The following is a 25310-nucleotide window of genomic DNA, read 5'->3' as shown; positions in this document are numbered from 1 at the left end:
TGGGGCGCGGCGCGCAGTTGCGGTTAAGAAAGGGCGGAGAGCGTTTCAGCCTCCGAGAAGCAGGCAAATCTGCCAAGAACTGAAATAGGTTAGTGGAAACGTGTCACATGTCCCTCCGAACGCGTGCCGACCTCCTGAAGTCCACGTGATATGGATTTTCTTGCTCTTCCCAGCCATCCTCGTCCACGTCGCTTTCCTGGTTTCTGCAGCGTTGGACATGGCCACTCGCATTGAACTACCATTCCTCTACCATACCCGGACGATCCTGCGCTTGCCAAAGAGAGTTTGTCGCTCACGTCCACGATTTGCATCATCTCAAAGGGGTTCAAATGCCCCGGTCGAAGATGGCAGATCTCCCCTTGCCCCTGACGAAGAGTCTTTTCTCAAAGCAAAAGCCCGAAGCGTCGCTTGGTCTCCGATAGCGTCTAAGTCCACCTCTAAAAACTCCGAAACAACCATCAGTTCTACCATCACCGCCAGCGAGCGCAGAGCCTTTGAGACAATACTTCGGTTTGCCCCTAAACAGACCGAAGCCACTACGTCACAGCGACGCCCATCTTATGCCGATGCGGCCGACACTGACATTGAGAATATTCTCAAGATATTCACTTCTTCTCTGCGGAGTCATCAGTCTGAGCGAGAGAGATCTCGTCTTGCTCGACAATCCGATGGGAGTATTGTTCATCCGGAAGCTAGGATCGGGCAGTCCAACATTCAACCAACCACCGGACTAGCGCAAACGACACAAGATGCCCTTGCCGCGGTTAAACAGTCTGGGACCAGATTGGCGGAACAGCATGACACGGCTTTGGCAGACCAGCTGGGTCTAATTACTAAGGAAACCCGTGGTGAAGACCTCTCCGTGCCCCTGCAAGCCACAGAAGTCGACGAGCCTTCAGCTCTACCGACCCTGAAGGGAGAATCTATTTCCAAACTACAAGAAGGAGACATCTTGGAGCAATCGCTCGCTGAGACTGCCCTTCCATCTCACCCCTTCAGCCAACTCGAGGAATCCATCCAACATGCCGTTCGTGAGCACATGCAATCTATATCTCGAGCCCTCCAGGAAGCGGCATATTCAAAGACCAAGAGAGGCGAGGTTGCGATGTGGGAAGTCTGCGAGTCTCGAATCTTTTCGATGGCCAGGGACTTGCAATCCCACCCTGGCCAGGCGCTCAGCGGCAAGGACCAGCTGCCAAGATACGGTGGGCTGCGGAAGTTCACATTTTCGCGAGAAAAGTCGGACGACCCACGCCAATTAGTGGAGGCGGCAGAGAGAGAGATACGAGTTTCGTCTCCTGCCTCCAGCAGCCATGAAACCACGACGGACATCACACCTCTAGGAAGCCCAAACGCACCCTCGGTCCCGACACTCTCCACGACCCAACTAGCAATTCTCCAACACACCTATCCGGCCTCCCTCCTCCTCGCCCTCAGGCTATACATCAACCTCTACCCATCGTCACCCTACGCACTGCTCCTGCTGCCGCGGATCCGCTCTCTGGGTACAACATCCTACGTACTCGGTGCCAGCCCTCAGTTCTACAACTCGTTGATATCCTTGGTCTGGCTGACGCGGAGTTCTTTGAGGGAGGTGGATGGATTGCTCGCGGAAATGGAGAGGGGTGGAGTGGAGATGGATGAGGGAACGTACGCAGTGCTAGGAGGGATCGAGGAGGACAGAGCCATGGATTTGAGCAGGGAGAAGGCAAAGGAAAAAGAAAGGGGGCACGAATCACTCGGTAGTCGTGGTGCAGCGTGGTGGAGGAGGCAAGAGCAAATGCTCTGGTTCCCGAGGATACTGGATTGGTTGGACGTGGTGGCGGGACGGCTGGCCGCCAAAGAGAGGTTGATCTGATGTCTGAGGGCAGATTGACATCTAGGACTTTGGCAGTCAAGTCGGTCTGGCCTGATCTCTGACACAAGTTTATATAATACCAAGACCCTCAGAGCACCATGTGTCAGACTTAAGGATAGCGATGCCCTCGTGCAAAGAGGAGTGCGGGAAATGCCCCCAATTTTCGATCTGTCTGCATAGTAATATTGCTGGTCAGCATAAGACGGCAGGAAATGGGCCCCTAAGGCCAACCACCTGGCTCTCCATATAGACGGCTTTTCCGTCTACGTGTGGAACAAAGATCGCTCTATTTTTCTGGTCTCTTGAAAGGAAACTCGTCTGTGAAGGAGCAAGCCGAATGATATTCGCTAATTATCTGCAGAACTGGAGAAGCTGTACCTGAGTTTTGTGGCTGAAAGATCATTGTTTCTCGTACATGAGGTGGTATCTAGCGACATCAAAAAGTCATCAAAAATCTGCTGCTGCTGCTGTCGTCAAATGTCGTGCCCGTCATCGTCCACATAACTGCGATCTCCAGCTTTTCCTCTTCGCCGCGAAGAGGAACTCATTAATTCAAATAGACGGCTTTTTGCCGAACCATCGCGGCTGCTAGACATCGGCCGCCGAGCATCTTCAGTCAGGTCAACTGCATCGGTCGACGAATTCGTCGAGTTTGTCATCGTTCGCGCCTCTGTGGCCCGGTGAGGGTAGGGGATCCGTCTTTCCCACGCCGAAGCTGAGCTTGATGGTGTTGTGTCGCCTTCTCCTACAATTGGAGAGAGCTCAGCAGTTCTGTATTCCACATCTGTCACGGTGTTTGCTGTTTGGGGAAGAGCCGTGATCTCATTGTCCCTGTGTGATCTCAGTAGAGACTCTTCAAAAGCGTTGCTGGGCGATATAGCTTTTTGCTGGTCCGTGAGCAGCCGTTGCCAGGTATGTTCTGACCTTTCGTCAGGCCGTTCAGCTTGCTCCGCAGCTTTCAGGCATTCTTTGCTTCTCTGGGAGAGCCGCACACAGACCGCATGAAATGCCTGCACGACCTCGTCGTCAGTTGCATCGCTGATGTTTTCGGGGGCATGCGTGACCCATAAGTCAATGAGCTGTGCCATCAGCTTTGCATGGTCCAGAAGGAACGGAAGGCTAGGGAGGCCCTCTCGGGATAAAGCTGGAAGTCGACCTCGTATCTGGTTCGGCGCGGCATATTGAGGCTCAAGTTTTGCCGAAGCTATCTGAGAGGAGCTCACAGCACATATCTCGTCGATGAAGGCTCTGAATTGGTTTGTCGACGCCGCCAAAAACTTGTTCATGGGCTCCATCCAAGGCTCTTTCGTTCCGAATCGTGCCAGGTTCGCAAGCACGTTGAGGGACTTCGCGATCAATGTAAAAGTCCTTTTTGTGCGGTCAGGGGGGTGATCTAGATGATATTAGCATAAGCCGGGAAAAGAATGCAGCAAAACTTACCCTGGATCAGCCCGAAGAGCTTTGGATTCAGGATTGCAGGGCAAAAGAAACGAAGGAAAAGGAAGCCAGAGACGCTCGTGTACTTGACCGTCCGTATGAAAGAGCCATATCGATCCTCTGCGCAAGACCGGACATGGCGAAACACGACGCGTAAATCCATTGGACACCGGCCCGCGGAGGCGTATATCGATTTCCAGATTTCGTTGGTGAGAAATATCAAGTTCGCCCAGTTCTTGTCGAGCTGCTCTGGCGATCGGACTCTGCTGGGGTCTACTTCGCAGTCAGGGTCGCGTTCGATAATCTTGCGCAGTTTTTCGCCCAAAACTTCCTCCATATAGTTTTTGCCCAGTCTGCGCATGTGGGCATCGAGTGCCTTGGTTACGAGTGAGTTGCCTCGGAAAAGCAAATTGGCCTCCATCGTAGCCGATCGACTTAGGTCACGGACCAGCATCTCTCTCTGCTCAGCGGATTCGTACGAGTCGTTGGAGTGAATACGGCTACTGAAGCGCATCCGCATTGGGGGTGTGTCTTTGTAGATGCCGTCGATTTCTTCCTCTACAAGATTATTGATCCAGTCAGTAGCATTTCCTGATGCCTGGAAGATGTCCAGAAGGATGTCAGATAACTGCCGGAGATCGGGCCCGAGGAGATGGGCGATTTGTGTTGTCAGGCCATTGGAGTAGTTGTGCAGTAGAGATGCAAATTCATCGTACTCAGCCTCCATCAGGATCACCGTCTCCTCCAGCGACAGTCGAGCTAGGACCGTACCAACAGAATGGTCGTTGTTGTCCAACAGAGGCCACCACTTGTCGATGGTGCCACTACGCTCCAGCTCATCAATCGAAACATCCACTCTCCCAAAGATCGGATCGTGGGACGAAATCTCCAGACCGCCGAGGCCGGAAAGGTACCCAGCATCTGCCGAAATATCGTAGAGGCCATCGGCGACCATCGTCCATTCCTTCTCTGCAGGGTTTCCAAGCTTGACCGCGATGGTGATCTTTGACAAAGCCGCAGGAATGTCTGGTAGATTGAACTCCTCGGCCCAGAATGCTGAAGAGACAGTGAGCTTGGTGGTCGTCCGAGCTCGTAAGTCCTTGCCCAGCAAGATCTCCGCGTATACCCCTTCTTTAGATTGTTCAACCTTCGCGGATTTCCCCTTTGCCTTGTTATATTCATAGGTCTCTTGTGGTGCGGATCGCTGTGCAAACTTCGCCTCAGTTATTTTGATGTAGAGGGATCGCTCTATCCGAAACATGCCCTGCGTAGGGACGTTATTACCATGTTGCGACGGTTGCGATAAAGCTTGTGCGTCTTCAGGAGACAGTTGCTCTGGACCATACAACTCTGGCACAGTCAGGGCTCGGAGCAAGACAAACCAAGCTTCGAGTGCGACATGTGATTCTAAGCACAACACCATCGGTCTCGAAAGCCCCATAACAGAGGTCTGGATGCGATACTGGGGATAAATCGCAATACAGTGTGGCATACGTAGTACGCTTTCGTCCAGTCGCTGAACCGCACAGCGAGAAAGCTGCGACAGTGGTGTTACCGAGAGCACCTGACTATCAATCTCGCTGAGAAGGCGAAATGTGCCATTTTCGTGCAGGGTGCAGCTCACTCTGCGCCAGAGATAGTTTTCTTCCGTCATCGACCGGCCAATGCTGCTGGGAGAAGATTCAAGTTGAGATCCTGAGGGTAATGGTCCGTCCCAGAGTAGCATCTTTCCCACTTTTACAATAGCTGTGGCCTTGGGGTTGGTGAAATCAGAAAGACGCCTTTGTGATACTGCCTTTTTCTCGGCGATTCCGACTGGCTGGGGTTTGGTCATCTTGTTGTGTATTCCCTTTGGTCTCAATGGCTGCCAGCAAAGCAATGCTGCGAGCCACGAGTCGAATGTTTCAGGCACTGGAGGCCGAAGCTGATAACCACTTCCTGACGATGCAACTAAAACACTCAGATAAGTGCTTTGAGATTCATGGTCGTAATGTGTTCTGACCGTGCAGCCCCGCAGATCTGGTATCAGTGTCTTGGATTGGTGGACTTCGCCTTTGGTCTGGCATACCAAACTGCCAGGCGCAACATTAATTGCACAGTAGCCAGAAGCCCACGCCGTCGTATGCAGTGGCCTAAAGAAAAGAATACCATGCATTCGACCACAGGTAGTTTTCATGAGATGGAGAATTTTGCCGGAGTCGATATCAAGCAGTTTGGGAGAACGGAGACTGTTTGCGCTCGCGCTAAACGAGTCATCGGGGGAAAATGGCCGGCGAGGAGTTTTGGGAGGACCATGTTGGTCCAAATATTCGGGACTCTGCACCACTGATGGGAACCCTATTGATCCGTGAGCCTCATCGGGAGGGAGGATGGGCAGCCCTGTGGCTATGGACCCGAGCCTCTTGCGAGTTTTGGTGATGAAGGATCCTGGCGAGACATCCACTGGAGTTTCTTCGTTTGTACTTGTTCTGGTCTGTGCCCTCCGCCTTCTTCTGTCAATGGTGCTGTCTTCCTCGGCGTTTGAGGCTGATGTGGAGGTCTCCCGTTTTCTCTGTGAATGCCGCGTGCGTGTGGGCTGCAGTACTGGAGAGTGGATGTGATTAGCATCGAAAGAGTCGGCGCGAGGTGTTATATAGTCTGGCGTCACTGCGCGAATGGTGGTGTGTTCTGACTCTTCGAAGATCTTGCCATGCCTGTCCCGGGACGAAGCCTGGCGGCTGGATCTCCGTTGAATCAAGTGTGATCTGGACCTTGTCTGGGTTGCCACGTTTGCCATCTCCTCCCATTCATTCGGTTTCATCGTCTAGGACCCGACGAGCCCTCTCGCCGATCGAACAATCGACGTCAAATCTTGTCCTTGCCACCACGGCAACTATTCTGTACCAAAACGAGGGTACGGACTGCGCGCACCAGTCTTTTGCTTCGATTTCCTTCGACGGGCGCCTGCCAGACCGTGATCTGAGCAACCTGGCATTGGCATGGAGGATTGGAGAAGGGGAAAGCGAGAACGGAGCCTTGCGAGGAGGAGGGTCGGACAATCACTTATTCGGCCTGCCCTCGTCGCATTGGGTTCAGAGCAGATTCGGTACGCTTCGAGATGATGCAACCAATATAACGACAAAAACAAATCCTGGGTTTAAAGGATTACCAAACTGCAGGGCGATCGAGCAAGATGCTGAATACGACGTTACCCGGAGGTCAGAGAGACGAGCGAACGGCTGGGGGAATGAAACATCGGAGGCATTCGAATAGAGACAGTTGAGATGCCGGGGGTAAGAATTGGAATGTGAAAAAGCCTTATGCAGGAACGATGTGATGCGACGTCCAGGTCAGCGACGTGCGTGGTATTGCCCAGCGCAAGACCACAGCGATTGGGAGATCACCAGGAGAAAATGTACAGGGCCTGGCGATTTGGCAGTGTAAGGACGGTAAACTCGTGCAGCTGGTGGTGGGAGGGAGTGGCACGGTGGGAAGGGGAAAGGAGGTGCAGGCTAGTAGGCCGTTTCCATTAGGTCCAAGCAGTGTGGGGTTGGTGTGCATGCACCTCCTCAGTTAGCGGGTGCTTAGGATATTAATTACTTCTGCTGCAGGCATTAGTTTTAACTGACCCTGGCAGCCTGCTACTGCTGGAGCCTGGCCATTCTAGGCCCCGGAGAATGCCTCTTTAGGCAGGAAAATCTTTTCGTGGCCACCACCAGCGCCCGTATCGACCTCCCCTGTCCTACGGGTGCACACCCAGCACCATTTCTCTACCGCGCCACTGAGTTCGACTCATACTTTTTTGGTGCCAAGTGTCGGGTACTGCAGGGCCCATACGAGATTCACATGTGCAGAAACGGGTAACAGGTAGAATGTAACAGTCTATGCGCACCTCTCTTCACGAATATTGGTGGCTGAACCGTTCATAGAGACAGGTGCTTGCTGCTTGGGGTCCAACGTCGTCTAGCCGGGAAGACCAACGGTTTCTCGACTAAAGTGAGGAGGAGCCAAGAAAAATTCCTGGTCACATGACTATTCAGACAAAGATAGTGACAAATTAGACTTCTCTCTCGTTTTTCGCCTCTCGCTGTTGCAATGAAGTGACTGCGGAGACAATCATTTCACGAATCAACACCTTTCTCCTCTATACCCTCCCTCTTGTCTCTCCTTACTCAAAGAGTTATCGAGGTCGTCACGGCGCGCAACATGTCGGACGGTAAGCACCCAGCTCGATCAACTCCGAACGTCCAGCTAACGTCACTTCAAGCCGACTTCGATACTGTGCGGCGCCTGCAGGCAGAGCGCAATGCTCAGGCAGCCGGCAAGAAAGGTTCAAAGACCTTCGATCCATCCACTCAACGCACTGACTCATCCACCAAGGCGTCTTTGACTGAAAGTTTTGATACCATTCTCTACGACCGCGATGGCGCCGACAAGTTCGCGGGTTATCACACTTCTCTCCCCACCGATGGCGAAGACGATGAGATGCCAGATGCAGACAGCAGTCGGAGACTTGTCGGGCAGTATACAGCGACAAAGGATCAAATGAACGAGTTCGCAGCGGGAAATGGTGTGGAGGAAGAGGATATTCTACTTGGGCGTGAGAAATCTGCCAGAATAGCAGATCGTGAAACTGATTACCAGAAGCGAAGATTTGATCGTGGCCCTTTGACCCCTACACGAGCCGATCCCTTTGCTGCAAACAAGCACGCGGGCGTCACTGAAGGTGCTACCTACCGCGAGGTCATGCAATTGCAGGATCTTGAACGCGAGGAGGAACGGATCAAGAAACTCATTGCCGAAAAGCAGTCAAATGGTGATGCCGTCGAGCACAAACCAACACTCAAGGAAGAATCGGACAAGGAGAATGCGGACGCGGGGTCCACTGTCGAGGCAACGGGACGCAAGCGTAAGAAGAGATGGGACGTTTCCAGCGAGGCTACTCCTGCTCCTGAGGGCGCCGAGGTGAAAAAGCGTTCTCGATGGGATCAGGCTCCAGCCCCGGACGGAGCACCAGCGCCAACAAAACGCTCCCGATGGGATCAGGCGCCTGCACTTCCATCAGCGACTCCCCTGGGCAATGCCGGACTTGCCACTCCAATGCACCCCTCACAAATGGCACAGGTAGGCTTCGGGACAGACATCACTGGAAGAAACGCTCCTTGGTCAGATGAAGAACTCGATATGATGCTTCCTACTGAGGGTTACACCGTACTCGAACCACCTCCCGGATATGCCCCAATCCGACCTGTCGCCAGAAAAGTCGTTGCCACTCCCGCCACGAGCGCCTCAGCCGGCATAGGCGGCTTCATGATGCAAGAGCCAGAGAACCCCAGAATTTTGGGCAAGCAACTTCCCACTGAAATTCCCGGTGTGGGTGACCTTCAATTTTTCAAGGCTGAGGACATGACCTATTTCGGCAAACTCGTCGATGGTGCTGATGAAAATGCCATGTCAGTCGAAGAGCTGAAAGAGAGAAAAATCATGCGCCTGCTGCTCAAAGTCAAGAACGGCACTCCGCCAATGCGTAAGACTGCCCTCCGACAATTGACTGACAATGCGCGTCAGTTTGGAGCTGGGCCCTTGTTCAACCAGATTTTGCCCTTGTTGATGGAAAAGTCCTTGGAAGACCAGGAACGCCATCTACTCGTCAAGGTTATCGACCGTGTTCTTTACAAACTCGATGACCTGATCAGGCCCTACGTGCACAAGATCTTGGTCGTGATTGAACCTCTTCTTATCGATCAGGATTATTACGCTCGTGTGGAAGGACGGGAAATTATCTCCAATCTGGCAAAAGCTGCTGGCCTGGCTCATATGATCAGTACAATGCGCCCGGATATCGACCATGTGGACGAATACGTCCGTAACACCACAGCCAGGGCGTTCGCTGTGGTGGCTTCAGCATTGGGGATTCCAGCACTCCTGCCGTTCCTACGTGCAGTCTGTCGAAGCAAGAAGTCATGGCAAGCGAGACACACAGGGGTCAAGATCGTGCAGCAAATCCCCATTTTGATGGGTTGCGCGGTGTTGCCTCATCTCAAAGGCTTGGTCGACTGTATTGCCGACAATCTAAGTGACGAACAAGCAAAGGTGAGGACGGTTACTTCACTGGCAATCGCTGCACTTGCCGAGGCCGCCAATCCATATGGTATCGAGAGCTTCGACGATATTCTCAATCCTCTCTGGACGGGCGCGAGAAAGCAACGAGGCAAAGGGCTTGCTGGCTTCTTGAAAGCCGTGGGCTACATCATTCCTCTCATGGACGAGGAGTATGCAAACTATTACACCAGCCAGATTATGGAAATTTTACTTCGAGAGTTCGCCTCGCCGGACGAAGAAATGAAGAAAGTCGTGCTGAAAGTTGTTTCTCAGTGCGCGAGCACCGACGGTGTCACCGCTGCATATCTGAAGGAACACGTGCTACAAGAATTTTTCAAGAGTTTCTGGGTCCGCCGAATGGCACTTGATAAGAGAAATTACCGTCAAGTCGTGGAGACGACGGTTGATCTCGGTCAGAAAGTCGGTGTCAGCGAGATTGTCGAGCGAATCGTCAATAATCTGAAAGACGAAAGCGAGGCTTACCGCAAGATGACTGTGGAAACTATTGAAAAGGTCATCGCCTCTCTCGGCGCTGCGGATATCGGTGAACGACTCGAAGAGCGGCTCGTGGACGGCATCCTCCACGCTTTCCAAGAGCAAAGTATCGAGGATATTGTCATGCTGAACGGCTTCGGAACAGTCGTCAACGCTCTAGGCACGCGATGCAAACCTTACCTCCCACAGATTGTCAGCACAATTCTCTGGCGATTGAATAACAAATCTGCCACTGTTCGCCAGCAAGCCGCAGACCTCATTTCGCGTATTGCAATGGTCATGAGGCAGTGTGGCGAAGATGCTCTGATGGGTAAGCTTGGTGTCGTCCTCTACGAGTACCTCGGCGAGGAGTATCCCGAAGTCTTAGGATCCATCCTGGGTGCCCTCCGGTCCATTGTCACCGTGGTGGGAATAAACCAAATGCAGCCACCGATCAAGGACCTGCTACCGCGGCTAACCCCCATTCTGCGCAACCGCCACGAAAAGGTCCAGGAAAATACCATTGATCTCGTGGGACGTATTGCGGATCGAGGCCCTGAATCTGTCAATGCAAGAGAGTGGATGCGTATCTGCTTTGAACTTTTGGATATGCTGAAAGCACACAAGAAGGGTATTCGTCGAGCCGCCAACAACACGTTCGGATTTATCGCAAAAGCAATTGGTCCGCAGGATGTTCTCGCGACCCTACTCAACAATCTGCGTGTCCAAGAGCGGCAGTCCCGCGTGTGCACAGCAGTGGCTATCGGAATTGTTGCTGAAACATGCGCTCCATTCACGGTGCTACCGGCCTTGATGAATGAATACCGCGTCCCTGAACTAAATGTGCAGAACGGCGTGCTGAAATCCCTGAGTTTTCTCTTCGAATATATCGGCGAAATGGCCAAGGACTATGTCTATGCCGTGACACCCTTACTGGAGGATGCGCTTATTGACCGGGACCAAGTCCACCGACAGACGGCCGCCAGTGTCGTCAAACATGTCGCTCTAGGTGTTATGGGTCTCGGGTGTGAAGACGCCATGGTGCATCTCCTCAACCTTCTCTACCCCAACTTATTCGAGACGTCGCCTCATGTCATTGACAGGATCATCGAGGCCATCGAGGCAATAAGAATGGCAGTTGGTACTGGCATTGTGATGAACTACGTGTGGGCAGGACTGTTCCACCCGGCGAGGAAAGTTCGCACTCCATACTGGAGACTCTACAACGATGCGTACGTTCACAGCGCCGATGCGATGGTGCCGTACTATCCAAACTTGAAGGAGGATGGGTTGCCTAGGGACGAGCTGTATATCATGGTATGAGCGGTCGCGGAGGGACTTCGGATGAATGGACTTGGTAGGATCATTTAATTACAATGGTATGCTGAGAGGAGCCAAAAACATCGAAACGAGGATTTGGTTTGTGTAAAATAAAAGAAGGAATACACAGGGCGAAGGAAGACCAGCGAATCCTCGGCGACAGGCGAAGAACGAGCGATGAGCTGTATTTTTGCTACGGGTAACGTCAAACGTAGACCGAGTTCTACCATGCAGTAAGTGTGGCCCAATAATAAGGGTTTTTTCTCTCGCGATCTTGAAGAAACATGTTTATGACTCTATCCGACAAAACCCTCCTGGATGCATTTGATCGGACTACGCAAGGTGGAACAGTGTTCGACCACCCAGACCGATGAGACTGTAGTACAACGAGTTCGACGGGGCTGGGTTGGGTTCTCTTCCACTTTTCCTCTTCGCTCCTGCGCCGCAGACTGCGTGGTATCGATTGTCTCTGTCAGTCGCCTCCGGCTGCCTCCGCCCGCCCAGCTTTGGAATTGAGGTACTCGTTCCTGTTATTCCAACGGTCCCGGTTAGTATGCGTATACATGTGGCTCAGAATGTCGCATCGTAGGAGAGAAAAGAGGAGAGAACACAGGGATCCAGGTTTCCTTCTTCGCTGGACATCCATTTCGAAAAAGTTCTCGGCTGATTGTGCATAGGAACGATTAAAGACTCGATATAACTTACCGTCGATTCGCCCAGTCCATCAGCAGGTACGCTGCGACCAGCGGCGGGACCCAGTACAGTACCTGGTTCTTTGCTCGGCGGTACGTGTTGAACACGGCGTTGTGCACACCATTGGCCAATGGGTTTAGCCTGTTCGGAGAGACGGCATACGTGACCACGCCTCGTTGGACAGGGAGAGCTTTGTGGCCCCAGCAGTAGACTGGTTTCCTATGTGCCCGCGAAGATTACTATCATTCACTGGAAGACAACAGGAAATTGTCGCTGAGTTGAGATAGCTGGAGGGACTTACAAGGGATTGCCTTTGGGGAGGTCCTGGTTATATTCCATGCTTCAAGCTTAATGGCGAGTTGTTGTACCGGGCAGGTTGGTTGAGCCAGCAAGAGCAGGGCTTGCATTCGATCAGGGCGCCCGTGGTCGCTTCGTCTCTTTTATATGCCTTCGGTGTAACTTCACCTCGTCTTCTGACTGTTCGAGATGGGTCGTCGTCATCCTGAAGTGGAGTCGCTCGAAGAAAATCCACTGTCAGACAAGAGAGGCTCACTCTCGAGGCAAGAGAGTAACCCATACTCTGCGAGGAGCATCTGGCGAGTCAGACACTGTCATTTTCCTTCTTCTTCCAGGGCAAATACTTCCATATAGGTTGTGGTACGTTGGGCGGCCCACGTTGTTGTGGAGCAAGAAAGGCATCTAACGTCAATAGGATTAGTTTCCACTCGTGTAATTCAGGAGAGATTCGGAGTACCTTTTTGGGTGGACACTGCTGGCCTCGCCATGCAGAAACATAACGGGAATACTTGGTACGGGCGTCTGTCGCTGAATAGATTGCGGTGGCTTGTGTACGAGGCAGGTCACTGGAGATCAGCAGCGGCCCTGCCAAATTGGATCATAAGAAGCATTCGCTGAAGCATTCCGTCATAGCTCTGGCGAGGCTCTGGGCCTCCAATTGCGATGAACTCCGCCCATGAGATCAGTTTAGACTCAACACCGTCGTCCGCTGCCACGGCTGCTTGCCATTCTTCTTCCGTGTTTGCCTCCCAGAGGCCTGTTCTTGCATCGAAAGGCAGGGACTCCACCATGGGGCGGTAATGGCAGAATCCCTTTTGGGTTACTTCCACCATTCCATCGATAAGGATGATATACAGAAGGGTTCTGCGGGCGCTTTCAGCAGTGCACCAAGCCTGCCATGCCGAGAGTTTGCTACTGAGTGTTTGTGGGATTATCCTGTGCAGATGGTTTGTCCATGTTGTCCAGAGATCAAGCAGGGTCGGCGGTAGTTGAGCCTCGGGAGAGGAGTGGTCAAAACTCAAGATTAAGGAGAGCAGGATAGCCGCTAGGTTGTGGAATGCAGACAGGAACTCAGTGAACGTTAGCCGTTCAATATTTAGCAGCAGCAGGTGTTGTTGCGCTCTTTGTAGAAAGGCAGAACTGGGGGCTAGTGTTGTCCCCGAGTCATCAACGTCTGGAAGATCCAGGCTTGCGGGATTCGGCTGGGAAGCCAACAACACCTGGCTATGGATGTAGGGGGTTGTCCTTTGCTGGAATGTGAGCCCGGGAATAGGTCTCAGGTGACGCTCTACGACCAGCATCAGCGTTTCCGGATTCGCCATGACAGGCAGCGTCTGGGAACCCTGGGAGGAGTAGGAACGCACGGCGGCTTCATGGGCCGAAGCGACCGAATCGAAGATGATGGGAGGGACTGGCTCCCAAGGCTTTTGGGTGGCTGGATGCGGCTGACGGGAGCTATCTGTCTCGAGATTGGTCACAGGCTCCAAGGCGTAGGTGCAGTTTAGTCGTTTCTCAAAACATCTTGCACATTGTGGGAGTTGAGGCAAGCAACGACGCTTTGCCGCGAAGCAAGCGTCACACGATTTCCGAAGAGAAGGCGCCATGGCGAAGGTCAGGGAGGCGAAGGGGATTGTTGATAGAGAGAAGCAAGTTGGAGAGCGACTACGGTGGGATACAAAATGTGCGCAGTTTCTAGTGCCATTTGATTGGCTGGACAAGGCATGACAGGTTTTTCATTGGTTCGCTTGAGTCTCTCGGTCACGTGGGGTACGATTCATGCCTGACATGAGATTCGGAGCGGTGGTTTAGGCGGGTGTGCGCCTGTGTGGGCAGGTTGCAACTGTAGGGCAGCCCCCAGAGCGTTGGAACTGTGGGCGGGGTTGAGGCTTCCAGGCTCCACTTGAACGTTTTGATCGGCGTGTCCTTGGGGCGGAAAATCCACTCCGCTGTCATTGATTATTATTATTATTGCGATATCAAATCCACGAGCTCTTTCTGCCCTCGTGGCCTCTCCATTCTCCTACTCTGAGGTCCTTCTGGCCTATTTCCGAATACATCGACCTCCAGACGCCTTTCCTCCCCAGCCACTCACATGCGACAACGGCGTAAGCTTCTTTTCTTACGTGGCTTTACAGGAGAGCGAGCACATGCCCACGCCCTGATGAGAACCCTTCGATTTGTTGTCGGCACGCCCCAGGCTTCGATGCATAAACCAGAATCAGGTAGCCAAAGACAAGCCAAAGCCATGGCGTTCCGTTCCATCAATCACAGTTGGCCAGTCTGTCGGACATCCCTCGAGTGATACTCGTATTTGTTCTGTTCGGTCGTATTGCAAACACAGAACTCCTTTTCTAGTCTCAGCTCAACTCAGATGCGACTCCTGTCACACAGCATTCCCTGAGCCTGTACAAGGTAGAGTCTGGCAGCCGCTTGCCTGCCTTGCCGCTAGTTTCCAGGAGACCGTCTGGACTCCTTGGCCTGATGACTGGCGAAAGTGGTCTCGTTCTAGCGCGTTTCATATTCTCTTGAGCCTCACCTGCACCCAACGGGCTAAATCGAAGACTTAATGGCACAGTATGGCAGACAACTGTCACTATTTTTAATACGCAAGAAACAGCACCCATCAATGGAGGCCAGACCTGATCTACTAACAATCGTTTCTGTTGTCATTAACGACTGAGAGTCAGTCATCGTACCACGTCATTCCCAACACGGCTCATTCAGCAGTCATGGAGGCGAAGGGTACTCTGCTCGAGCAGGCAGCCGCGGTCGGGGTGATAGAGTTTCCGCACGAGGCCGGAAGGAATTCCAAAAGTCACAATTTGGGTGAAGCGGCTGCGCGAATCGATTCCTTTACCGAGAAGGCGAAAGGCAGAGCCACATTGTTCCTAGGTGCTGCTATTTCCACGTTTAAGCCAGCACAGTTGCCAATGTGGAACGACTTTGTGGAACTGTTGTGGACGTCGGCGCTGAATGTCGCCATCAAAGCCATTCGACCTGATACAGGTGCGCATGGATCAAGGCTAATACGGAATAAGCGGGTGCTGATGTCTTGACAAGTGTCCGCAGAAATCTTGGGCTTTTTCAACCGACTCAAGAAGACCGTGCCCAACTACATGGTTACCGAAGTCATCTCAAGACGTCTTGGTCAACAATATCTACAGGTGTTGGATGCGTTTCAGGCTGAGAAGCAAGACGATGGTGCTTTTGCTTTCAACAAGATACACACATGGGCTGCTGAGCTGCTCTCCACTGGGGAAGTTGCTGCAGTGATGACCACAAACTTTGACAACTACCTGGAGAAGGCTATCGAGAGCAAGACGTCGCTCTTTTACCAGGTCGTCGGAGATCCTCACGTGGACGGCGGGGAGATTTCGACCCGGTTGCCATTGACCTCTTCGGACCAAAAGTTGGTTCTAATTGTGAACGGCGCAAAGGCCTTCGCCTTCATACGATCTCTTATGCCGCAGCTGGGAAATGGCAAGGTAACATTCCTCTTCAAAATCCATGGCTCGTGCTATGATCCAGTCAGTTGCATTGACACTCGATTGCAACGTGCCCAAGGCCTGCCTTCTTTTGCAACTGATGTGCTCGATATTCTCCTTAAACGAACGGTGTGGCTCGTTGCAGGCTTCAGTGGAAGTGACATGAATGACAACCTCGACTATCTTCGTTTCCTATCAAACAAGAGGCAAGCCTCGATTGTTTGGCTCACGTTGCCCTATAGCCCGTGGGAGTTATCAATTGAAGGCCTCACCCTGAGTATGGACCTCAAAGAGGACTCCTCCGTTGGATTCTGCCTTCTTAATGGATATTTCCTCGGAGAAAGACATTCTGGTCAAAGCAAGTTCCCTCGTTTTGAGAAAAAGATCACGTCGTGGGCCGAAGATTTGGGACCCGATTGGTGTCAACTGCTCTTGATCGACCTTATCATTCTGTTCGAGGAGAGGAGCGGAGAAAGGGCTCCTCCAAGACTTCTACAGACACTCAATCGGGGGCCGTCGCCAAGACAGGACTGGAATGGGATCCTGAAACAAATGAATCTCCAGAAAGAAGAGTGTCAGGCAAGTCCTCTCGTGCTTTTTGTCCCAAGACTCATTCTAACAGAAGAATAAGGTCGGACCAGCAAAGAGCTGTTCCGCGGTACGGGAAACGCTCAGCCATATTCTCGAGGACGAAGGCCTACTCAGTCTTGGAGCCAAGCGGAAATTTTGCGGCACGTTGAATGAAGGCCTCAAAGAGCTGATTTCGCACCATGGAAGGCTTGAAGAGGCTGCTTTGCTCCACATGCCTCCTCGGCATCACGCCCAGACATGGGTCGTCAGTGCCCTCAGCGGGCTGGCGTTGCTATGCGGAGGCAAGGTGGAAGAAGCTGCCAGAGCGCTTCGGATTTCAAGTGGCGTTGCTTGGGTAGTCGGAAACTACGAGAGTCGCCATTTGATCGAGGACGTTCTTGCCGCCATTCTCCGGCAGCGGCCAGCCTCAACGAAACCCAGACTGGCGAATACCATGGCCAGACAACCGTCTGCAAAGTGCGTGGCCTTCAGCCCTTCGCTAGACAATGTCAATGCCAAGATGAATCGTTTTGGTGTGCCTCCCGAAAACTATATGAGAGCCCTCATGCATCGATCTATCTTGTTTGCAGATGGAATGGTCGTCCCACCAAATACGATCACCAACTCTACGGTGTTTGTGGACGAGATCCTCTTCCAAGGCGAGCGCAATCAGCTGGATGAAGTCTATATCCGCCACGTGTTCCCGATCTTGTCGGCAAGCCTGAAAGACGGACCTCGCAAGCTGCAAAGGTGTCGTGAGACTAGGGCGAAACTTTACATTTTTGAACCGGTCAACGAGGACCACATTGCGCAGATGGACGACTATTTCGATGACCCGGCGAACGCTCACCAAATTCTGTATTATGATGAACCGACACTCAGCCGGGACTATGGCAGATACTTCCGTGCTGAAGTTGATCCTGGCCATCGGGAGGATACCATTGAGCATCTTGTACAACTTTGGAATCACATCGAAGCAGGAGGTCACTGGGATGTGGGCGACAATTGTGATAAACGCTCTTCGATCGCGAAAGAGGCGGCGGAAGATCTTTCTAACTCCCTTCACCTGCTGTCGAAGCACCTGCCGGAAGCGGTCTTTCGGTCACCGCTATACAAATTCGCCGATCTCTTTGACGAGGCCAGCGACAGAGACAGTGTCATCCAATTTCTGACCAAGGATACCGGCGAAGACGCCAAGGTTCAACTGTTGAAGGCACGGGATCGGATTGTTGAGAAACCTTGGCTGTATGGCCCCTTCTGCCACGAGATATTCGACGCCCCATACAGGGCAACCATGACTTTCGACTACGCTTCGCGTGCTGAGAATGAAACGCTCATCTTTCTCGAAGACGACGAGGTTCCTTCGTGGCAGTTCATGTCCTCCGTCGCCCATGCAGGCGACTCCCAAAAGACCTTCTCAACTTCTGCTGTCTCTGCCGGCAGCCACAAGTACTCTGCCCTCCTACTAAGTCAGATGCCCAGAGCAGCGCTACTGGACCTGAGGGACGAGCTGGCACCCATTCGAGACAAGGTCTTCAAAGGTACGGAACTTTTGGCAGACGATGTGCAGAAAATGAAGAGCGCTATGCGTTCGTTTGAAAACCGGTCACTGGTCCTGCCTGAGGCGGAGATTAAAGACATCATCCATCTCGATCCACGTATTAAAGAGCCGGCCCAAAAGCTACTCTCACAGTGTCTCTTTTTGGTGAGAAAGGGTCACCCACTCGAACCCATGTATGAAGAAGCTCAAGTCACTCTTCCTGGTTTGCTGGCATTGCGACGGGAAACAGTCCCAAAAAGGTCATGAAGGCGAGCACCTGCAGAGCAGACCGAGGGAAATACCACGCGATATTATGAAGAATAGAGCGCTGCTATATCTGAATGTAGGCGAGATACCTGCTGTTACACAAAATAAGGGACTCCATTGATCTGTCAGTTTAGCGATTTTACTATTATGACATCAAAAACCGCCTATCAGAGAATTACGCCGCCGCTAATTTCTCAACTCGGCTTGATGGGGCCGTTCTTTTTGCCCCGATGTTTTTATAAAAAATCAGTGTCGAACAGGACTCTTACAAATGTGACGAGGATGAGGTTCTTATTGGTCTATATCCCGGACTCGATTTGAAGCCCGTTGAATATGCTGTTCGACGAAGAGCAGGCACTAGCAGCTTTCGACGACTTGGTCGCTCGACAGGTCATTCTCTACGGTCCTGAGACGGTCGTGAGAATCAAGGATCAAGGGTTTGGGGTGAGATAAATTCCGTTTTGCCTCCCTCGTCCTCCGTGGCAGAGACTCTGACTCCCATGTCAAGTTCGAGTTCCGGATCTGTCCAGAATTAGCGTTGAAGCCGGCGACGGCTGATGCGACCAACAACGCCGCCTTTGAACAACTGCCCAAGTATGGGCCTGGCAGCGACCTCGTCGATGCCGACCCAGGCCTGGTGGTGACCAAGGTCCAAGGGACGCATCTGCTGGTTCTAAACCGGTTTGCCGTCTTTCGGCCACAATACCTGATCTTGACCCTCGATTCGTTCCGGCGGCAGACCGAGGATCTCGACAAGACGGACCTCGCGGCCGCATGGCTTGTGCTTCACCATCTCAGCCATGAGCATTTTGTCATGTTCAACTGTGGGAACGAGGCCGGCTGCAGCAGATCACACAAGCACATGCAGGTGATTCCCTGCTCGGATGGCTTCGAGTTATTTCCCGACCTGGAGACTCTGGATCCGGAAGGCATTGCCTTCAGCTACTTTGTTCAACGTCTCCAGCCTGAAGTGCAGGAGACACTGGATTCTTTGCTTCCAGTATACCAGTGGTTACGCCACGAGGCCCATGCAGTTTGGCGAACCTGCTCCGAGGACACCCTGGATTACTTCCCTCACAACATGGTGCTTACGAAACGGTGGATGATGGTGATACCCCGGCGAAAAGTGGCAGTTCAAGGAGCGAGTGCCAACGCCGCAGGAATGATGGGCATGGTTTGGGTTACGAATACACAACAGGTAGAACAGTGGCAAAGGCTGGGGCTGACGAAGGTGCTGGCTGAGCTGGGTGTCGCTAGAGGAACGGGGACGGGGTGACAGCCACGGCGATGAGGAGGGGGTTTTGCTTTATAAAGACGATGGTAAAAGGTAGCCAGTTTCCGCAGATATGGTCAGCAAGATCTCCAGGACGCAATCTTTGACAATGATCTCTCGTCCACGCGGTCCAAAGGGCATTCATCATCCTCAGCCTCTTCAGCTTCTTCGGCTTCTTGTCCTTCTTGTCCTTCTTCTCCTTCTTCTCCTTCTTCTCCTTCTTCTCCTTCTTCTCCTTCTTCTCCTTCTTCTCCTTCTTCTCCTTCTTCTCCTTCTTCTCCTTCTTCTCCTTCTCCTCCTTCTTCTTCTTCTTCTCCTTCTTCTTCTTCTTCTTCTTCTCCCCCCTCCTTCTTCTCCTTCTTCTCCTTCTTCTCCTTCTTCTCCTTCTTCTCCTTCTTCTCCTTCTTCTCCTTCTTCTCCTTCTTCTCCTTCTTCTCCTTCTTCTCCTTCTTCTCCTTCTTCTCCTTCTTCTCCTTCTTCACTTCAAAAGGCCATCTCTTGTTAAACCCTCGTACAGCGCCCAGGCACCCAGCGTCTTTGCATCTCTCGCTCCTTCCCTCCACAGCTCTTTGTACTCGACCAGCTTCACCTTGATCTTCTCTCTTTCTCTGGGATTGCCCGTCAATCTACCGCGCAGCTCTGCGAGTTCCTTGCGTGACATGATCCTCTCCCACAGGAACAAGGCGATAAATTCGTCACAGCCGCCGGGGCTAGGGTACATGGCTTTCTGTAAGTGGCTCTCAATGCCCGTCGAGTTTCGCAGCGCCATATCCGTCATGTCGACGAGCTCCGCCTGCGGGACTCGCCAGCCCGTCTCTTCGCGGATCTCGGTCGCCGCAGCGCCCACGAACGTGCCCGAGTCGTCGATCATGCCCGCGGGGATCTCATAGAAAGTGAGACTCCCGGCCGGAATCCGGGGCTGTTGTGTCATTACGACGAATCTCTCGTCGCTGCTCCCTTCGGGCCGGACGATCATCAGGATCGCGACGCTGCCGCCGCGTAGGAAGACGATGCCCGGCAACGGTCGTGGGTCGGCGGCGTTCTGGACCACCGTTTCCATCAGGATGAAGCCGATGCGAGGTCCAAACCTCTCCACCGAGTGGACATTGATGGAACGCAGCTGATAGGGATCCTTCTTGTCGTAGAAGGCGTGCGTTGTTTCCGACTTTTGCACCTTGATGGATTTCTGTAGTGTCGCGAGCCAGTTGTTGAAAGGACGGAATGCGAGGAGCTCGTCCTGGGTGATGGTCGTCGGGATCGTCACCTCGACGCTGGGAGAGACTTTCGGGAGGATAAATGAGGGCATGGTGGCTAGGAATACGTCTCTGCTCTACTTGCCACAGCCTACAAGTCGGAGAAGTCGCTGGTCAATGTCTCCCCATCACCCACGAGTTTGCACAGATATGTATCAACCTATCTTCAACTTGTCGAAATCTAACCGCAACCGGCCAGTCTGGAGTGATGCTTTGTGGAGGTCACCAAAAGTTCCAAGACAAGTGACCAGGAGCCAAACATCAGTCGGTATCTGAGTGTGCGCCTTTGATTGGCGTTGCTTTTGCAGACGTTCTCAAGGGGGGCACGGGGCGAGGGCCGGAAATACAATACGAAATGAGACGCCGGCCCCTCCAAAGAAGGTGTGTGTTCGTCAACGCTGTGGTGTAGTGACATGCGCTGGCACCACTTGTTTCCATGGCGCTACTTATGCAACGGCTTCTAGGCACTGGGGGCCTTGGTTTCATGCCATTTGCTGGTATGGGGTTCGCAGCTAAGATCCCTTGATGCGACTTACCCAGCAGAGTCCACTAACGGTGGACAATGGTGTTCTGGCCATGGGGACCCTGGCTTCAACCCTTGTTGTTTCAGGGATCCGGCAGTCTCGGGCTGAAGAGCCTCATACATTTATCTCTTTCGGCCTGGCCTCGAATGATCCCATTCCTGCCTGAACCATGCCATCTCGACATCCTCGAACCCTTCACAATGGTCTGCAAGGTGTGCCATGGAATGCTTTTCTCGCACACAGGGCGTCGTGCCTCTGGCTCACAGCTGGAGCTGAGTTTCTGGCACCACCAAACGGCAGAAAATGTCAAAGGTGCGGCGGATGCGGACTGCTATATCTGTCGTGTCATCGACGAGAAATTGGGAGATCTCGACATCAGCCCTCCGGTCGGCCCAGACAGGAATTGGTACCTCTGTGCGTTGTTGCAACGGTTTCCTCGCTATGGTGGAGTTTATCGTCTGGACATCGAGCTCGAACAGTCCAAGGCGACGAAGACGACGATCGCGAGCTTCGTCCTAAAACAGAATGGTATGTTACCATTGCTGCAGCCCAATCGAGCACCGTTGTTGACATGACTAAAGACGCTGCTATGCCGAGTCATCTCCAAAACACCCCTAGAAGTCCAATCACATCTGATGCCGGGGTCTTCGATTTGGCCAGAGAATGGGTCGAAGTGTGCGAAAGAACCCATGACAAATGCAGGAACGCTTTCAACACGGAGTGGTATCCGACACGACTGATAGATCTGCGAGCCATGCCTGAGCCTGAGAAGGAAATGGTACGACTGGTGTCACAAAAGGATGCCGAGAAACAGGACGACCAACCACCCTTTGAAGGCAGATACGTTACTCTGAGCCATCGATGGGGACGGGGGGAGATTCCCAAGCTCCGACAGCATAATCGTTCCCAGTTTCAAACCGCCATACCGTTGAGCAGTCTCTCCACGACGTTCCAGCAGGCAATTCAGTGTGCCCGGGAGCTTGGTGTGCGGTGGATATGGATCGACGCCCTCTGCATCATCCAAGGCGACGAGCAGGACTGGCTGTTTGAGAGTGCGCAGATGGACAAAGTATATGCTTTCAGCTACTGCAACATCTCAGCCACTGCAGCCATGGACGGCTCGGGCGGGCTCTTTAACCAGCGCGATCCCCAGCGGAAATGGTTCGATACCGTGAGCCTTGAAACACAATACCTCTCTGGAGACCAGCCGAAGGTGGTTGAGTGTACCATTTCCGACTTGCTATTCTGGGATGAATATGTTGACAATGCCCCGGTCAACACGCGGTCATGGGTATTCCAGGAACGACTCCTGGCACCGAGAGTGCTGCATTGGTGTAAGGATCAAATTGCCTTCGAATGCCGTGAGTTGGACCGCGCGGAATGCCGCCCAGAAGGTCTCCCGCATCTTCAGATGAAGGCTGGTCTGCTCATTGACCAAGCTCGCTTGAAGGCCATGGACAGGGAGACTGGCAGGCGACTTCGTGAGCTGCGGCTGGCGGCTTCGCACAGTGCCTTCCGTTCCTCGGGACTCAAGTGGATGGTGGAGGCCGTCGACCCAAAGCTGTACCTGTATGAGGTCTGGAAACGGATGGTTGAGGTCTACACGAAGATGAAACTGACCGATGAAAGAGACCGCCTCATTGCACTCTCCGGTATTGCCAGGATGATGACGCGAATCTTGAGGCTGGATGGGAGCGAGGACCAATATCTCGCGGGCATGTGGCAGAATTACCTCGCCAGCCAGTTACTGTGGTATGTCAATGACGATGAGGAGGAAGGGACGACGTTACAGCCACTGCAGAACACTCGACCACAGCGGTATCGTGCTCCCAGCTTCTCCTGGGCTTCGGTCGAGACCTCGCGCGGTGTCACGTTTCCAGAGACCACGGACGAGGGCATTCTGGTCGAGGTCCAGGTGGTCAGACTGACCTATCGCACCGAGGATGACATGTTTGGCATTCTCACTGACGGCTATCTTGTTCTGAAGGGTGTGCTAAGGAGGATTGAGCTGACCGATGCCGAGCAGGATCGGTACTCGTCGACTTCGACGCGCGGGTCTATGGCAAGTCGTCCTCCAGCAGCCTCACAGAGATTCACTCACTGACAGCATGACCCAGTGGCAATGGTATTCTCCAACCAGCACATTCCTTGCCGTTACCGTCGTCAGCCTGTCGATATTGCTGACGCTGCTGACTCTAAGGATACTCACCTGGCCAAGACACAAGCTGCTTATAACACTCCTCCTAGCTTCCTCTCTTCCAGGTCCTCTGCACTGTCTCACGCAGGGCTTGTACAGACACAAGCACCAGGAGCCCGAGCGGGAAGACCTACCGGTGCGCTACAGCTGGCGTCTGATGCATAAGGGTGAGCCGATCGGCAACTCGCATTCCATCGTATACTTGGACAGTCCTGCCAGTGAGCCTTCGGTATTCGGCCCTGACGCACAAGTCTTTTGTTTACCAGTCTCTCAAGACGACCGATATCTGAATTGCCTTCTCGTCCAGGCGACCGATGGAGACCACGGGATCAGATACAAACGAGTCGGGTTGACCAAGATCTTGAATTTGTTCGATGAGGATGTCGAGGCCATCAAAGAGCCTCCGACCAGCAAAAAGGACAAAGCGCTGGGTAGGTATTACTGGGGTCCAAACGCGCGTTTCCGAGGCGAGAGCCACATCTGCATTATCTGAGAGAACATACAAGATATACATATCCACGACCGGCTCCTCGTCGAGCGCCTACGGTTGAGAACGACACGCATTGTGACTGTCTGGTCCACTGTGGCCCCAGGATATGCTCCCTCATGTGTCCATTCCAAGCTGCACAGAGCCGGCAGACTTTTCTCCAACACTTACCACTTCGAGGCCGGGGGAAAGATATTGTCTTTGATCAGCAGTCAGCAGGCAGATACCTCCAAGCCAGCAGGGGAAAGCCTTACCCATCACCGCCTGCTGCTCCGGGGTCATGTTGAATCTCGGGTCGTTTCCCATTACATCTCTCTTATGCCTTTCCACGCCACTCTCCAGCTCACGGTACTCACTCCCCATGATACTGATGGTGCAGCCGTTGTACGATTCATTTGCTGCCAAGAAGGCCGCGGCCCTCGCCGTTTCCTCCACCGTGCTCACAGGGATTCCGACTCTCTTTAGCTCTGGAATCAGCCATTCCACTCTTCTGACCGCCGCGGTGTCGGTGACATGAGGAGCAATCGAGTTCACGCGGATATTCCACGCTGGCGTATGATTCCTCAGTCCTCGCATCAGCCCGATCATGCCGTGCTTGGACACGGCGTAGACGGGGATACTTTGGCAGTCATAGCCACTTCGAGAGACCGTCGACACAATGACTCCGCCCTGGGGCTCCTGGTAGCGCATGAAATGCATCGCCAGCTTCACCGTGTACATCTGACCGACCAGAGTGACTTTGAGGCAGTCAAACTCGGGCTTGATGGGATCTCCGTTGTCATCCTGCTTAAAGTAGTAGTCGCCACGGTCACCAAAGCCGGCATTGGGGACGACTATGTCGATTCGACCGAACAACTCCTTGGCCTTTTTGAACAGGGCAAGCAGGTCGTCCCAGCTGCCGGCATCCGTCTTTTGGTATACCGGGCCATCGACGGGGTCGGTCGGTGGCTGCAAGTCGCCGATCAAGACTTTGACACCACACTTGGTCAAATAGTGAACAATACCTGTACCCGCGGAATTCAGTGTGATGTCGACCTGGGGGAAAACATGGTCGAAGAGACACGGAAACCTCGGTGGCCTGTTTGGCACCAACAACTACCACATACCTTGGCCGATACCTGGTCCCTGGCGTTAGCATAGTCTACAGTCTCGGTCTTTGATCGTTCTAAACTAAAGACTCACCTGAAGAACCACCGGTCACGATTGCAGATTTCCCTCGCAACTTATCCCCTATCCGAGCGGACCAGTCAGTTTGCCTAGACCTGAATCCCATAGTGTTTGCAGCTTACCAATGTCGCTGTCGGCGATCTTGACCTCTGTCATGGCTGGAATGAGTTCTCCGGTCCCAATCTGAGATGATCAGTTCTTCGTTCGACGCCTTCTATTTCGCCTTTGTACACCAGACCTCCGGTCTAGAGGTCTCCCGACTGCTAGACAAATCCTCAATTACCGAGGAGACTCCCGTTCCAATCCACAACGCCTCAGGCCGACAACACAAAGTATATCGCAGCCAAGGCAGACATTGCTCGATGCGGTAACCCTTGTTGTGACATC

The 25310-nt window shown here is 53.0% G+C and overlaps 10 protein-coding genes across 10 annotated transcripts; 5 read left to right on the top strand and 5 right to left on the bottom strand.

Moving 5' to 3' along the window:
- Positions 1-217: 217 nt before the first annotated feature.
- On the top strand, positions 218-1858 carry AYL99_01473 (hypothetical protein; the record flags this gene model as incomplete). The annotated part of the gene is made up of 1 exon (XM_018832989.1): positions 218-1858. The coding sequence occupies one exon, from the start codon at positions 218-220 to the stop codon at positions 1856-1858; it is 1641 nt and encodes a 546-aa protein (XP_018698868.1).
- A 473-nt stretch (positions 1859-2331) lies between these two features.
- Positions 2332-5129, bottom strand: AYL99_01472 (hypothetical protein; the record flags this gene model as incomplete). Its single annotated transcript, XM_018832988.1, has 2 exons — positions 2332-3251; positions 3299-5129. 2 exons carry the CDS (start codon positions 5127-5129, stop codon positions 2332-2334), a joined length of 2751 nt encoding a protein of 916 aa, XP_018698867.1.
- Positions 5130-7480: 2351 nt separating this feature from the next.
- AYL99_01471 (hypothetical protein) lies at positions 7481-11173 on the top strand (the record flags this gene model as incomplete). The annotated part of the gene is made up of 2 exons (XM_018832987.1): positions 7481-7490; positions 7542-11173. 2 exons carry the CDS (start codon positions 7481-7483, stop codon positions 11171-11173), a joined length of 3642 nt encoding a protein of 1213 aa, XP_018698866.1.
- Positions 11174-11642: 469 nt separating this feature from the next.
- On the bottom strand, positions 11643-12202 carry AYL99_01470 (hypothetical protein; the record flags this gene model as incomplete). The annotated part of the gene is made up of 3 exons (XM_018832986.1): positions 11643-11697; positions 11876-12082; positions 12165-12202. 3 exons carry the CDS (start codon positions 12200-12202, stop codon positions 11643-11645), a joined length of 300 nt encoding a protein of 99 aa, XP_018698865.1.
- A 521-nt stretch (positions 12203-12723) lies between these two features.
- AYL99_01469 (hypothetical protein) lies at positions 12724-13764 on the bottom strand (the record flags this gene model as incomplete). Its single annotated transcript, XM_018832985.1, has 1 exon — positions 12724-13764. One exon carries the CDS (start codon positions 13762-13764, stop codon positions 12724-12726), a length of 1041 nt encoding a protein of 346 aa, XP_018698864.1.
- Positions 13765-14889: 1125 nt separating this feature from the next.
- Positions 14890-18022, top strand: AYL99_01468 (hypothetical protein; the record flags this gene model as incomplete). Its single annotated transcript, XM_018832984.1, has 3 exons — positions 14890-15166; positions 15221-16219; positions 16287-18022. 3 exons carry the CDS (start codon positions 14890-14892, stop codon positions 18020-18022), a joined length of 3012 nt encoding a protein of 1003 aa, XP_018698863.1.
- Positions 18023-18355: 333 nt separating this feature from the next.
- On the top strand, positions 18356-19298 carry AYL99_01467 (hypothetical protein; the record flags this gene model as incomplete). Its single annotated transcript, XM_018832983.1, has 2 exons — positions 18356-18466; positions 18531-19298. 2 exons carry the CDS (start codon positions 18356-18358, stop codon positions 19296-19298), a joined length of 879 nt encoding a protein of 292 aa, XP_018698862.1.
- Positions 19299-19372: 74 nt separating this feature from the next.
- AYL99_01466 (hypothetical protein) lies at positions 19373-20601 on the bottom strand (the record flags this gene model as incomplete). Its single annotated transcript, XM_018832982.1, has 2 exons — positions 19373-19790; positions 19811-20601. 2 exons carry the CDS (start codon positions 20599-20601, stop codon positions 19373-19375), a joined length of 1209 nt encoding a protein of 402 aa, XP_018698861.1.
- Positions 20602-21272: 671 nt separating this feature from the next.
- On the top strand, positions 21273-23762 carry AYL99_01465 (hypothetical protein; the record flags this gene model as incomplete). Its single annotated transcript, XM_018832981.1, has 3 exons — positions 21273-21600; positions 21654-23127; positions 23180-23762. The coding sequence occupies 3 exons, from the start codon at positions 21273-21275 to the stop codon at positions 23760-23762; spliced, it is 2385 nt and encodes a 794-aa protein (XP_018698860.1).
- Positions 23763-23923: 161 nt separating this feature from the next.
- Positions 23924-25079, bottom strand: AYL99_01464 (hypothetical protein; the record flags this gene model as incomplete). The annotated part of the gene is made up of 5 exons (XM_018832980.1): positions 23924-23955; positions 24011-24760; positions 24863-24874; positions 24939-24986; positions 25046-25079. 5 exons carry the CDS (start codon positions 25077-25079, stop codon positions 23924-23926), a joined length of 876 nt encoding a protein of 291 aa, XP_018698859.1.
- Positions 25080-25310: the final 231 nt, after the last annotated feature.

The sequence above is a fragment of the Fonsecaea erecta genome (assembly GCF_001651985.1).
Source record: "Fonsecaea erecta strain CBS 125763 chromosome Unknown Scaff1, whole genome shotgun sequence".
Lineage (NCBI taxonomy): Eukaryota > Fungi > Ascomycota > Eurotiomycetes > Chaetothyriales > Herpotrichiellaceae > Fonsecaea > Fonsecaea erecta.
The sequence above is the reverse complement of the archived record's forward strand: the minus strand, read 5'-3'. Positions and strand labels throughout refer to the sequence as shown.